General features: G+C 53.5%; 1 protein-coding gene across 1 annotated transcript in view; it reads right to left on the bottom strand.

Moving 5' to 3' along the window:
• Nucleotides 1-9,230: 9,230 nt before the first annotated feature.
• Nucleotides 9,231-14,880, bottom strand: part of NXN (nucleoredoxin) — a 66,306-nt gene continuing 60,656 nt past the window's right edge. Inside the window, exon 8 of the mRNA XM_035139959.2 lies at nucleotides 9,231-9,847. Within this exon, the coding sequence (XP_034995850.1) occupies nucleotides 9,665-9,847 (183 nt within the window). The 3' untranslated portion in view covers nucleotides 9,231-9,664. The remainder of the gene's footprint in view (nucleotides 9,848-14,880) is intronic.

The following is a 14,880-nucleotide window of genomic DNA, read 5'->3' as shown; positions in this document are numbered from 1 at the left end:
CCAGATAGCATTTTAGTGCATTAAGCCAATAAGTTAAAAGATAAATCTGCTAAACGGTCACCCTGGTTAAAGATCAAGCTTTTAAATCTCTTTCTGCGGGGAAAAGATTCCCCCCCCCGTTGTTTACCAGAGTTGTACAGAATAAATTTTGCATTTGCTCCCCTTTCTCTTTGTTGAGTATATTTCTAACAAGCCATTGAAGCAGTGAGGCTTCTCCTCATTTCAGATTGCCAGCAAGGTTTAAACATTCTGTTAAAGCCAGTTTGGACTGACACGTGGCTTCTCTTCTCTGCACTGCCCACCCTTAAAGGAAGCCTGAATGCTGCCATCTGCCAGAAATGCCTTTTAAATTTCCCCCCTCCTTTTGAACCTCCAGCTCTGACCCGTGTCACTCTGGCCACTCCAAAAGGAGCTTTACGGAAATCCTTAGTATATGTGTGTTTCTCAAACTGCTAAGCTTCTTTTTTACCAGAAGGTGGCAGAACACTCACAGAAGCACTTGATGGCAAAAGGGTGGGGACTCTACATGAAATAGTGTAGCATTGCCAGACTTCTTTACCCTCCTTTACTCCTGGATGGGATCGGTGCACCTGCGTCCCGTCCCCGTCCCCCCCGTCCCCAGTCATAGGCTGGTCTATCAGTTCTGGGCAGTTTGGTCAAATGGTCAGAGATGAGAGCGGCACTCCTCCAAGATCTGGAAGGCCAGAACTGCCAGGGCCCCCTGCTCTGGATGTTGTTGGACTTCAATTCCCATCAGCCATGGGGTGGCTAAGGATCATAGAGTTGGGGTTCCAGCTAGAGGGCCACAGAGTCCCTTCCCCCACCCCTGCTCTAGGCAGAGTCGAAATCAGCTTTGCCACCCCTTCCCGGTTTGCATCCTGCAGAAAGAGGGACGTCTGGAGGAAGCAGGACCTTCTAGCTCAGGCATCCCCAAACTGCAGCCCTCCAGATGTTTTGGCCTACAACTCCCATGATCCCTAGCTAACAGGACCAGTGGTCGGGGAAGATGGGAATTGTAGTACAAAACATCTGGAGGGCCAAAGTTTGGGGATGCCTGTTCTAGCTGTTGGATCTATGGGTTAAACTGAGCATCACTCTACTTGATCAAGGCCTTTTTATAAACTCCAGGCTCCTGGGTATTACCTCCAAGCAGAGGTCCTGGAAAACAAGGCCTCTTGCATATGACAACTTAACGGGGCAAGCAAATCAGAAACCCCTGCGAATGGGACTCAACTCCCAGCGACCCCAGCCAAGGATCATGGGACTTGTAGTCCCGAAACATCTGGAGTAACACAACAAATCACCTCGATGTTGCAAGAAAACATGGGGGGGGGGAATCTGTCCTGAAGGCCCCTTGCCATGAGTTTCTCTTGGAGCTTTCTCCCACGCTATCCTGCCCAAACACGTCCTCACATTCTTGCAACCTGCCTCTGCAGCCTTGACAGCAAAACCACACTGGGCGAGCTGACGTTACTAGAACGGGTTTTATTACAAAGTTCCAGTCACCATGTACAAGTTTGTTTGTTTTTTACAACGTCCAACTTTGCCAGAGAGAGAGAGAGAGACAGAGAGACACGATGGGGTTGGGGAGAGAGGATCTGGCTGTGCTATCCCAGCGTAATCCCACACCACCCCACCTTGCTTGCCAAAACGGCTAAAAACATCAGTCTCACCTCTATCGAGAATTGCTCAAGATTTTATCAGCTGCATGTTTTAGGGGGGATGTATTTAACATGGGATTAAGGAAGAAAAAAGGCAAGGGGAGGAGGAAAATAAGAGAGCCCTGGGTTTTTCAAAGTCATTGGAAGAAAGCACTCTGCGGAAAGTTGGTTGCAAAGCAGAAAGTGGAATTCAACAATTCAGAGCGACAGGAAAGTTCCCTACTTGCTAGTGGTCTGAAGGTTAGGATGGCAGCTATAGACCCCTCCCACAGGGAAGGAGCTCGTTTTACTGGGGTCCCTGACCAGGCAGAAGCTTCTGCTTACACTCAAGCAAATGTGACTTAGAAAAGTTTTGCATATCTTTAGCCACAATGCAGTAGGGTGGGGAAGTTGGGGCAGAGTCATGTGTGCCCCTCCTCTCCTTACTCTGAGCCAGGAATCCCCAAACTGCGGCCCTCCAGATGTTTTGGCCTACAACTCCCATGATCCCTAGCTAACAGGACCAGTGGTCAGGGATGATGGGAATTGTAGTCCAAAACATCTGGAGGGCCGAAGTTTGGGGGTGCCAGCTCTGAGCCCTTGAAAGTTTGGGCAAATGGCTGACTACACCTCAGACGACACCCCACTTAACTGAGCCAGTTGAAGTTTTGACTTGCCTGACTGAGGGGCAGCAAAATGGTGCTAATTTTAGCAAAAACAGGCAACTACCAAAACACCCCACCAACCCGCGGTCGAAAGTTTTAAACAGTGGGCGAACAACCTTCCACTAGATTTAGAATTGCGGCTGGTCATTCCTAAAAGAAGCCAAATTGCTGATTTTCAAAGCTAGGCTAAAAAATGCAAGGACATCCCCTTCTCCCCCAGGGAAAAGAAAGTGCAAGAGGATGCTAACATTTCCCAAGCCCCTAATTTGTCCTCCTACACTGCCCCATCTCAATTTATACGGTCCAATGGCAGCAACAGCAAGATCTCACACAGAGACACCATGGGCACACCCCATTACTCCCCGTGTGCTTTAAGCCCTGCATGGCAGATATGGGGCCTGAGGAAATCTCATTATCCCAGGGCTTCCGAGTCTTCAATATCAACCTTTAAGATGGCTTGGCAACTACAGGCTCCCAAGATGCAACTGTTGTGTACAAATTGCAAAGAGAGAAAGGCATGGACGACTGGATTACGACCCAAGTTGTAGGAAGGTTCAAGGGGAAGAGAGAGAAAATTCGATTCGCAATACAGGTGAGCATTAAATGCTTTTGCATTTTGAGCCAGGAGCATTCCAGCAAAGCTGGAGAGGTGACCCTCACCTAGGAAAACCTGATGCTGTTTCCCTGCTGCAAGACACCCTAAGGGAGTGCGGCTGGAAGAAGATGCAGAGTATTTGTTAGAGCAGTGTTTCCCAAACTTGTGCCTCCAGATGTTTTGAGACTACAATTCCCATCATCCCTAGCTAGCAAGACCAGTGGTCAGGAATGATGGGAATTGTAGTCTGAAAACAGCTGGAGGTTGGGAAACACTGTGTTAGAGGATGCTAGCTTCACCCCCCCCCTACCCCTCAAAAGAACATAGCCAGGAGGGCAGTGGCCACTCTGCAAGCTTTTATTTTTCTTCAGCCTCGAAAGGCAAGCAGTTTCGATAGGTTAACTACCCTACCCTTCTCCCAAAATATTACATAGGCTGGGTTTAGGTGTGGTGCTTGTATGTCACTTGTCATCTTGGAAAGATGGGAAAACTGAGCTTTGATAAAGGATCCTGTGAGGGACAGGGGATATCGCGAAGTCCCTCCCCTCCTGAGTTCAAGCCCGTCCCCGAGCAAAGGGGAAAGCAGGGAGAGTTCCGATTCCAGTGGGGAAGCAGGAAGTCGTGTCCGAGGCTCAGGCAAGGTAGAGGAGCCAGGGTCCCAGGTGGGACAGGAAGGGGCAAGCAAGGGGGGAAGACCCATCCCTCCAACTCCAGAATTACGCAGGAAGAGGAGGGGCAAGAGGATGGGTCTGCCAAAGCTTTTGTGTTGGAGAAAGACGCGCCAAAAGCCATTAGGAGGTTCTGAAACCGACTGACAACATCGCTCCGTGTAAATAGCAATGACTTGAGCACTGTAAATACGCAGCACCAATAAAAGAATAAAATGCAGAGCTGCGTAGCGTCGTTACTCTGAAGTAGTCCACTCCGGCCACTGTGACAGCAACCTCCTAATCATTTTTGGGCTACTTCGGAGTTGCCGGGATGAGCGTGTCCGAGGCGGAGAAGTGGCGGCAGATCGCTGAGCAAGCCCAGCTAGAACTGCAACAGCTGTCGCTGCAGGCGCAGGGAGAATTGAAGGCAGCTAAAGAGGAGACTAAGAAGGTCCAGGACGACCGGCTACAACTTGCGGAACAGGTGAGAGAGCTCCAGGAAAAAGAGCAGCATTTAAGGGCGGTGGCGGTAGACCTCCAAAACAAGCTGGATGCAGAGAAAAACAAGGCGGGAGGGGCTCCCCAAGTCCAAGTGCTGCCAGGAAGGAGAGCAGGGACCCTTGTAAGCAAGTTCAATGGAGACCCGAAGGAGTTTCAGGGCTTTGAGACTGAGATCGTGTATGCTCTTGAGCTGCACCAGAATGAGTTCCCCGATGATGAGCACAGAGTAGCGTTTATTGTGGAACATCTCACCGGAGCAGCCAGGGAGTGGCTAAGACCATTAATCGCAACCAAGAATCCTTGCATGAAAAATGTCCAACAATTTCTAGAAGGTTTGAGGACGATGTATTCGTCCGATAGTCATTTGGACCAGACTAAGGAGGAACTGCATAATTTACGCCAAGGAAATATGACAGTTCGCGCATATTGGGCGAAATTCACCATGCTGGTGCACAGACTGGGGTGGGTTTTGGATTCGCCTCCCATGCAAGCTGCGTTTTACTTGGGTTTGAGCGAGGAGGTGAAGGATGAACTCTCGAGAGGTCCAAAGCCCAGTACTATGGATCAGCTGAGCAAAGCAGCTCTGGCGGTGGGGGTGAGGCAGGAATCCCGGTGGAACGACAAGCAAGCGACGCGCGCAAAGCGGGCTTGGTTCCCACGGTCGCAGGAGAAGCCACTCCCTCAACAACCCTTTCAGGCCACGCCTGGAGCCAGCCAGGACCAGGAGCCCATGCAGATTGATAGCGCGCGCGCGCGGGCTTTTCAAACCCCAGCGGCGCCAAGACGCAAGGAGGGAAGGGGCGGGAATTGCTTTCTCTGCAACTCACCCCAGCATCTCGTCAGAGACTGCCCACATCGCAGGGAGTGGCAAGGAAAGGCGGGAACGGTGGTGCCCTCCCCCACTGACGCAGCACCACAGCAGGGAAACGGGAAAGCCTGGCTGCAGGAGACAAGGGGCAGCAGCCAGGCACAGTCAGCAGACAACAGCCCCAGCCCGCCCACCCGCACAGAGAGGTGCAGAGCCAGCCCACCCCTCCCAGAGCAGGAGTGGTTCTAGAAGTGACGCTAACGCTCCCAAATGGCTATCCCCTGACGGTCCTCGCCTTAATTGACAGTGGGGCGTCCGCCAACTTCTTCTCGAGAAGCTTTGCAGAAGAGCACCAAATCCAGCTTTTGCAGTTGGATTTTCCTCTGCACGTAGCAACCATTGACGGCAGGGAGCTGCTGGGAGGGGCCATCACACATCAAACCCCCCCCATGAGAATGACGGTGGGAAGGCACTCAGAGACACTGGCGTTCAACGTCACCACCATCTCAGACCCCCCCATCGTCTTGGGCATGAGCTGGCTGGCGCGCCACGACCCCTCCATCAGTTGGCACCAGAGGTGCATCACGTTTGGGTCAGACTTTTGTCTGGAACATTGCATGCAGCACCAACCAGGGGAGGGGCCTCCGATAGCCACGGTGGCCACCATGCATATCAAAGGGGGTGAGGCAATACCCAAGCAGTACTGGGACCTGCAGGAGGTCTTCAGCGAAGCGGAGTCCGACCACCTACCCCCGCACAGGCCTTTTGACTGCCAGATCAACCTGGTGCCAGGGGCGACGATACCCCCAGCCAAGCTGTACGCCATGTCAGACCAGGAGCTGGAGGATCTGCGCGCTTTCATCGACAAGAACCTCAAGCGGGGGTTCATAAGGGAAAGCAAGGCAGCAGGGGGCAGCCCGGTCTTCTGGGTGGACAAGAAAGACACGCAACAGCGCCGTCTTGTGGTGGACTTTAGACGGCTGAATTCGGTGACAGAGCCCGTGGCTTTCCCCATGCCCAGAGTGGATGATCTCCTGACAGCGGCACGCAGGGGCAAGATTTTCACCAAGCTGGACCTAAGGGGGGCGTACAACTTGATCAGGATCCGGGAAGGAGATGAATGGAAAACCACGATGTTCACGCCTCTGGGCTCTTTTGAATATCTGGTGATGCCCTTCGGTTTGCAAGGGGGCTCAGCATGCTTCCAGGCCTTCATGCACCACGTCCTGGGGTCCCTCCTCTTCAGGAAATGCTTGGTCTTCCTAGATGACATCCTTATCTACTCGAATGACCCAGTGCAGCATGTGAAAGATGTCAGAGAGGTGTTGCAACGCCTGAAGGAGCACCACCTGTATGTGAAGCTGGAGAAGTGCAAGTTTCACACCAAAGAGGTGGACTTCCTGGGCTACAAGCTGTCAGACAAGGGGCTGGCGATGGACAAGGACAAGGTGCAGGCCATCCTGGACTGGCACAGCCCCAGGACGCGCAAAGATGCCCAACGCCTACTAGGCTTCGCTAACTTCTACAGGAAGTTCATCAAGAACTTCTCTCGCGTTACGGCTCCCATCACGGACTGCCTGAGAGGCAAGCAGAAGTTCAAGTGGACACCAGAGGCGCAAGCAGCGTTCGAAAGCCTCAAGAGAGTGTTCGCCTCAGACCAAAACCTGTTCCATGTGGTGCAGGACGCGCCCCTACGCATTGAGACAGATGCTTCTGAAAAAGCTGTGGGCGCAATTTTGTTGCAACTGGACGCCAACAGGGAGTGGAGACCCTGTGCCTTCTTCTCCAGGAAGCTGACACAGCCTGAACGCAACTACACAGTGTTTGATAGGGAACTTCTTGCGATCTACGCTGCGTTCCAGCACTGGCGACACTTCCTGGTGGGCGCGAAGCACCCCATCCAGGTGTGCACAGACCACAAGAACCTGGAGTTCTGGAGAACTGCCAGGGTGCTCAACCAGCGGCAGATACGGTGGGCAGAGTTCTTCTCGAACTTCAACTTCTCCATCCACTACATCCCGGGGGAGCAGAATGTCAGGGCGGATGCCCTCTCCCGCAAGCCAGAGTACATGGAGGAGGAGGCGCCACCAGCCCCAAGGCACATTTTCCCCCCGTCGGCATGGTCCTGCGGAGCAGCTGTGGTGAGCGAGGCAGAACTCACAGCACTGACGGCAGCGGATGAATTTGCCAACCGCATCTTCAGAGAACTGAGAGGGGGGAGGGAGCAGGCAAAAGACTTTGCAGAACGCAGAGGGCTGCTTTTCTACAAGGGTGCGCTGTACCTACCCACCACCCAGCTTCGACGTACGGTCCTCAAGCAGATGCACGACAACCCTACAGCGGGGCATTTTGGAAGGGACAAAACCGCTCACCTAGTCATGAGACACTTCTGGTGGCCAGGGGTGCGGGAAGATGTTCGAGACTATGTAAGGGGCTGTACCACCTGCCAGCGGGCGAAGGTGGTCAGAGCAGCGCCACCAGGGTTGCTGGAGCCCTTAGCCACACCACACAGGCCGTGGGAAGTGGTGTCCATGGACTTCATCACAGATCTGCCTTCGTCCAGGGGTAAGACTGCAGTGTTGGTGGTGGTGGACCTTATGTCCAAAATGTGTCACTTTATACCGTGTGCCAGGGCAGTCTCGGCAGAAGAGACAGCCAAACTGTTTGTTGATCACATTTTCAGACTGCATGGATTACCTTTAAGGGTTATTTCGGATCGTGGCCGCCAATTTGTTTCCGGGTTCTGGCGGCGGCTCATGAACCTCCTGCAGGTGGAGGTCAGCTTGTCGACGGCTAGACACCCGCAGACCAACGGACAAGCGGAGAGGGTCAACGCCATTCTGCAGCAGTACCTGAGATGCTACGTCAGCCAGCGGCAAACGGACTGGGTGGATCGCTTGCCACTAGCAGAATTTGCCTACAACAATGCAGTGCACGTCTCCACAGGGGTGTCGCCCTTTAAGGCCAATTACGGGCGCGACCTCAGATCTTTCCCAGAGAGGGAGAGGGAGGAGGAGGAGGAGGAGGGCCCACAGGCTGAGGATTGGGCAGAGGAACTGGAGACGGTGCACCAGCAGCTCAGAGAACACTTGGAGAGGGCCAAGGAAGCGTACAAAAAGGGGGCAGATCGCCACAGGCGACAAGGGGAGGTCATCAGGGTGGGGGACAAGGTGTGGTTGTCCTCGGAGGGCCTTCCCACCAGAGGGAGGTGCAAAAAGCTGGCACCCAAAAGGCTGGGCCCCTTCACGGTCACGCAACAGGTAAACCCGGTGGCATACAGGCTGGCACTGCCAGAGGACATGAGGGTGCATCCAGTGTTTCATAGATCGCTGCTGTCGCCGTACAGGGAAAGCAGCAGGCTCCGAGACAGCGAACAAACCCCCGAGGGAGGGGGGGAGAGGGAAGGCAGGGAGCAACTCAATGAGGCCACGGCCATCCTGGATTCAAGGTGGGGGGTGGGGGGACTGGAGTACCTCATGGCATGGGAGGATGCTCCACCGTCCCAGAATGAATGGGTCCCAGCCACTCAGATACAGGAGGAATTCTTGGTGGAAGAATTTCACGCCCTCTTTCCCCACAGACCCAAGCCCTGGCACATGGAAAGGGAGGGGGAGGAGGAGGAGGCACGGGAGAGCAGCTCACCATGGCGCTGGGAAGCGGAGTTTGAGGAACCAGAGGATGAGGTATGGGTGTCACCGAGATCCACCCAGTCAGAGGAAGGAGCAGATTGGCAGAACGTTTTTACCCCCACCAGCTCTGACGCCACGGACTTTTTGGGATTCCCGTCCGCCCAGGCGGAAGGGGGGGGCTCGCAGGACTGGGGGGAGGTATTCACACCAACGGGCTCGGAGAGCACTGAGTTCTTAGGCTTCCAGTCGTCACCGACACATGGGGGGGGCCTGGGGAGGGGTGAAGGAGAGCTTGGGAGGGGGGTGGATGTGAGGGACAGGGGATATCGCGAAGTCCCTCCCCTCCTGAGTTCAAGCCCGTCCCCGAGCAAAGGGGAAAGCAGGGAGAGTTCCGATTCCAGTGGGGAAGCAGGAAGTCGTGTCCGAGGCTCAGGCAAGGTAGAGGAGCCAGGGTCCCAGGTGGGACAGGAAGGGGCAAGCAAGGGGGGAAGACCCATCCCTCCAACTCCAGAATTACGCAGGAAGAGGAGGGGCAAGAGGATGGGTCTGCCAAAGCTTTTGTGTTGGAGAAAGACGCGCCAAAAGCCATTAGGAGGTTCTGAAACCGACTGACAACATCGCTCCGTGTAAATAGCAATGACTTGAGCACTGTAAATACGCAGCACCAATAAAAGAATAAAATGCAGAGCTGCGTAGCGTCGTTACTCTGAAGTAGTCCACTCCGGCCACTGTGACAGATCCGATTACTGATTTGTTAGGTTTCATGAGTGACCAGCAGAGATTTTTTTAATTAAAAAAAAAAACAGAATGCAGCCACAGCTCTGCCTGGTACCATGGGAAATCCATCATTTCCCCTTCACCTGGGCTCTTGAGAAATCTCCCGCTTCCCCTCACAACCCCGGAAACTACAAGCCAAGCCTCCTCTGGCCAGCGTCTCCCAGCTGAAATGCAGCACCTTTTTAAAAAGAGTTTGGTTAGGAGGAGAAATCAAGAAGAGAGAAACTGCTGTGTTTGGAAAAAGACAAGGCACCACAAGAACGTCAAGAGTTAACGTTGTGCACAGAGCTGGAGAGAGAGAAAAATCCTGCAATTTTTTAAATAAGGTCCAAGCTGGGAGTGGGGGCGGGGAAAAAAAGAGGCCCCCCCTCCCCTTTTCAACCCTGCCTCTGCTTCTCTTCAGATGGGCTCCGGTTTAAGCTTGTCCATAAGAAAGTCATTCACAAAAGCTTCCACGATGTCGGGTGTGATCTCCTCGACGTCCATGACGTACTTGGCACGGGCAGACATGTCCAGGATGGTGAGAAGAGGAGCAGCCTCTGGGAGGTTGGTGAAGTCCCGAAGGGAGTCGGTCATGTCATCCTGCAAAAGATGGCCGAGAGAGACCCGTTATCCCAAAATCTAAGAGGCAGGAACACATGAAGTTTCCGTATCCCCTTCCTCCTTCTAGTTCAGTATGGCTTGCGCTGACTGGCACCCGCTCTCTAGACGGGATATTTCCAGCCCTAGTTGGAAATGCCAATGGGGCCTGAGTCTGGGACCTTCTGCCTGCAAAGGGGAAGAAGAGGCTGTAGCACAGCAGCAGAGAGCCCCTGCTTTGCATGCAGAATGTCCCAGGTCCAATCCCCAGTGGCATCTCTAGGCAGGGCTAGGAGAGACCCCCCTGACCCAAACCCTGGAGAGCCCCTGGCCGTCAGAAAAGACAATTCTGGGCTAGGTGGAGTAGCAGCAGCTCCCTGTGTCCCCCTAAAAGATTCCAGTCCTCATGGTTCTGAACAAAGGGATGCTTTAAGTATGGGAAGCCAGTTTATACAGAGTCAAAACCAGGCATAGGCAAGCATGGCCCTCCAGATGTTTTGGAACTCCAACTCCCATGATCTCTAGCTAACAGGGCCAGTGGTCAAGGATCATGGGAGTTGGAGTTCCAAAACATCTGGAGAGCCAAGCTTGCCTACGCCTGGTCAAAACAATGGTCCATTTAGCTCACTATTGTCTACACTGACCGGCAGCAGCTCTGCATGGCTTCAGGCAGGAGTCATTGCGACCCCCAACCCATTGTTATTCAGGGGCAGTGGGCCATTGAATGCAGAAGGGGAACACAGCCATTGCGGCTAGGAGCTCCAGACTAGAGGGGCCTTTGATCCAATTGTAAACCCTTTTTGGTGTGGGACATTAAAAAAATACCCCAAAACAACCCCTCACATTTTTTGCTTATGAAACAGTGTAGAGCATCTCAGGAACTGCTGGTACCATGTAAAATAAATACTGTCATCAACTAGGCAGGAGGGTCTTGTGTTCATTGTGGCCTGGTGTAATCAGAGGAAAAAAGAAGCTGCCTTTTGTCTGTGCTTGCAGCACCCTCTCGCCCTGCCTGTCAGTCAAGACACAATGAAAAGGGGGGGCAGTACAAAGGGGGGGGTTTGCGGCATAGTGCCCCTGCCTCCCCTCTCTGCTTAGAAAGGGTGAAAGCCAGGCCAAAGGTTAAGGCCTCCTCCCTTTCTCTCTCTTTCTCTCTTTCTCTCTTTCTCTCTCTCTCTCTCTCTCTCTCTCTCTCTCTCTCTCTCTCTCTCACACACACACACACACACACACACCTGACTATTGGGGGGGGAGGCTGTGAACAGAGAGCGCTGCAAATTGTGGTTAGGTTAAATGGTGTAACAGGTTGCTCTTTAGCAGCTTGAGAGGCCCCACTTGCATTTTTTGTAAAAGCAAGTCAAGGATCTAGTCCTCATGGCTGAATTAGAAAAAGAGGGAAAAAAGACAGGCTTAGAATGGTGCAGGAGACAGAATCACATGAGAGGACCCAAAGGTTAATCCAGGGGAACCCCCTGCAATGCAGGAATCTCAGCTAAAGAATACCGGACAGACGGCCATCCAACCTGTTTAAAAACCTCCACGGAAGGAGAGTCCGCCATCATCCAAGCGAATCCGCTCCCCTGTCAAATGGCAGAAAGCTCTTCCTGTTTTTGAGTCAGAATCTCTTTTGCTGTAATGCGAATCCATCCCCCAACTCCCTCATAAGGCTTGGTTAGAGATCCCTGAAGGCATCCACACATGCCAAAGAGGTATTTCCCAAGCACCCACACAAAACAGGCGGCCTGAACATCGATATCCTGGGCAGATCAGCCCACCCGGCCTGATAAAAGGTGGAGTGCCCCCCAAATGGGCAATAAATACCTAAATAAAGAAGCAGATGGATGCAAAGGATCTGTTTGTGTGTAACGTCTGTGTGTTGCTGAAGGCAGTTTTTGCTTTGGCACAGTGACTGCAGCCAGCGTGGGCTTAGAGACAGGATTCTGAGCCATGAAGGCCCTGGTGAGATTTATTCCTCTTTCCCCCGGGTTTCTTGGCAGGAGATGCAGGGAGACGCGACAGCAAAGATGAAAAGCAATGCAAAACCCAAAGGGAGCACAAACTCTCTCTGCTTTTCACCCCCAGCCCTGTCTGCAACATGGCCACGGCCTACCTTTTGGGGATATTGTGAAGGGCTTAGCCACTTATCCCACCTTTCCGACAAGTACAAGGCAGAGTACAGTTCCTCGTTTTACCTCACGACACCCCTGGAAGGTGGGCTAGGCCGAGGGAAAGTGTCAACTTCATGGCCGAGTGGGGATTTGAAGCCGCATCTCCCTGATGCTGCTCTCTGAGCCCAGAGATGGCGACCCCAGGGCCTTCCAGAGAGCCCCGGGCTCCAACTTCCATCATCCTTGACTGGTGGCCATGCTAGCCGCCAGGGCTGATGGGAGCTGGATTCCAGCGTGCCTTGGGAGGGCAGCAGGTTCATCAGCTAACCATCACGACATAGTGGATCTTGAACTGCTCCTCTGCTAAATAGGCAAATATTATGTATTACTTGGCCACTCTTATCCAACCCTGAGCACCCCCTTCCTTCTTCGAGCGCAGCTCTCCCCCACCCCCACTGCCTGCCTCCACCCATCCATCTTGGTCTGCCTCTCTGCCTCGACAAAATGGCGGGCGCCCATCCCTCCACGCCCAAAATCCCATCAATGTCTGGAGCACGCAGGCGCAGGACCAGGGGGAAACGCAGGAATTGTCAGCCGAGTCCAGGGGTGCTCAGAGACGCTGCCCCTTCCCCAGTATTGTCTCAACCAATCCTCCTCAGGCCGACTCAACGGTGATGGGCGCATTAGAGAGGATGGAAACCGTATTTTGGAGAGGCTTTCTGGATGAAGGGGGCGAGGCAGCATTGTTGCCAGATGCCGGGATCAGAGTTCTCCGAAATCTCCTGCGCCGTCGATTCCCACTCTCCGACCAGCTCGGAGGGCCTCAAAAAAAGGCTTGACATTTGTTCCATCTTCCACAAAGGACCCTCCGTGCCCCGAGAAGCCCCCCGGGGTCGCCGTGTCGGGTCCCCAGAGGCGAGAGGGCGTTCCCAGCACCTACGGGGGCCAAGGACAGCTGGCGAGGGTGGGTCCCGCCAACCCCCTATTATCGGTGCACAACAGGTGCAAGACTAGGGAGCCCCCCCTTTCACTATCCCCTATTTATTTCACCCCTCCCTTGTTCGTTTATTATTTGCTTTTAAAGGGGGGGGAGACGGCGCAGGGAAGCTCCGCCCACCGCAAAAAAGCGCAGTGCCCGTAAATCAATGCGGTGGATGTGGTGGGAGCCGCCTTTCCTCTCCGCCCTCCCCCCCCCCGCGTATGTGCACGTTACCGCAGCCCCCTTTCGCTCGCAGGGTTAGCGCAAAACAACCCCGGGGGCGTCATCCAGGAGCGACGGCGTGGGTGATGAATGGGTCATTCAGGCGGCTGTCAGGGAGCCTGCAAGCAGATGGCGTTGGAAATGAATGAAGGGCTGTGTTTGTCAATGTGGGGCTGGTCCGCGGAGGGGCTTTGGGGGGAGAACGAGAGGGAGAAAAGCAGGAGGAAGGGGGGGAGAAGGGAATTTCCCGGGGCTATCTGGGAGGGAGGGAATAGGGTGCAGGAAACCTTTGTTTTAGAAGGCATTTTTTACAACAAGGAGCGCATTCAGAACTCCCAGGGGGTGGGTGGCAGGCAGGCATCTCAAACATGTTAGGGGGTCGCAGGGCAGGGGGAAGCGTATGGACGGAGGAGCAACAAAGGTCTGGAAAACGAGGGGTGGTCTCTGGCAGGAAGGGAATGCCGTGTTCGTTTGGCTCGCTTGGGAAACAAGGGGAATGGCCACATCTCCCATTCCCCCCCCCCAGTGGAAAAGCTGAGCCCTGTCTTGGTCAAGGCCCCCTAATTTACATACTCAGCCCCCAAAACTCCTTAAAATAAAAAGGAGTGGGGTGAGAGAACATAAGAATCACATTGCTAGATCAGGCCAAAGGCCCATTTATTGCAGTGTCCTCGGAATCTGATATACAGAGGTAGACTTTCTGTGGACAGGGAGGAGGGAGGCTCTGTTCCAAACTAATTGTGGCAAATGAGTACAGCCGTACCTCGGCTCCCGAACGCCTTGGGAGTCAAATGAACGATCGAAAACCGGAAGTGAGTGTTCCAGTTTTCGAATGTTGTTTTGGAAGCCGAACGTCCAATGGGGCTTCTGCATATTCCAACTGGTTTCCGAACGTTTAGGAATGTTTGACTTCCGAGGTACGGCTGTACATGAGAAGCCCTGATGGCTCCGATCCAAATAGAAGCCAGTCAGCAAAAGCTACCGGGGGAGCCAGGTTGGAAGGAAGATGGCAGTCAGCAGTCTGGAAATGTCCTGGCACATGGGGGGTTACACACAAACCTCTTTTGACTGCCAGCAACCCACAGATAAGGAGACAACAGGACACCTGAGAATGTGCAAAGAACCAGATTTGAGTTTGGTCCAGGGTGCTGAAAATTCTTTTAATGATCCCTTGCAACTCTTTGGGAAACAAATGCCCTCCCTCCCTCCCTCCCTCCCTCCCTCCCTCCCTCTCTCTCTCTCTCTCATGCACACACACACACACACACACACACACACACACAAACTTGCAACTTCTGAATGTAAGTAAGGCTCTGAGCAACTGGGTCAGGTTTCCAAGTTAAATCTCAACAGACACAACCTCATCTTGTTCCCAAAAGCCTTCACCCTAACCCTGTGCCTGGGACACTGTTTGGACTGTGTGCTTCTCAAACAATTAAACCACAGAGTCTAGGGCTTGCTGATCAGAAGGTTGGCAGTTCGAATCTGGCCCTCGGTCCTCTCCCTAGGCCACACCCCCTCCCCTCTGTGAGTGTCCTGAGACTGAGACACCTCTGACTTTGGTGCAGCTGGAGAGTAACTTCCTCTACAAATTTACGCTGCATCCTTTGCTCTGCTCACTCTGGCCTCGCCCCAAGCCCAAGCCTACGGCCCTTAGAAGATCACCGACAAGAGAATGTGGCTCTTGGCTGATGACACTTCTCTCGCCTCTCCCCTGAGGAATTCTG

Source organism: Zootoca vivipara, chromosome 15 (assembly GCF_963506605.1).
Source record: "Zootoca vivipara chromosome 15, rZooViv1.1, whole genome shotgun sequence".
NCBI lineage: Eukaryota > Metazoa > Chordata > Lepidosauria > Squamata > Lacertidae > Zootoca > Zootoca vivipara.
The sequence above is the reverse complement of the archived record's forward strand: the minus strand, read 5'-3'. Positions and strand labels throughout refer to the sequence as shown.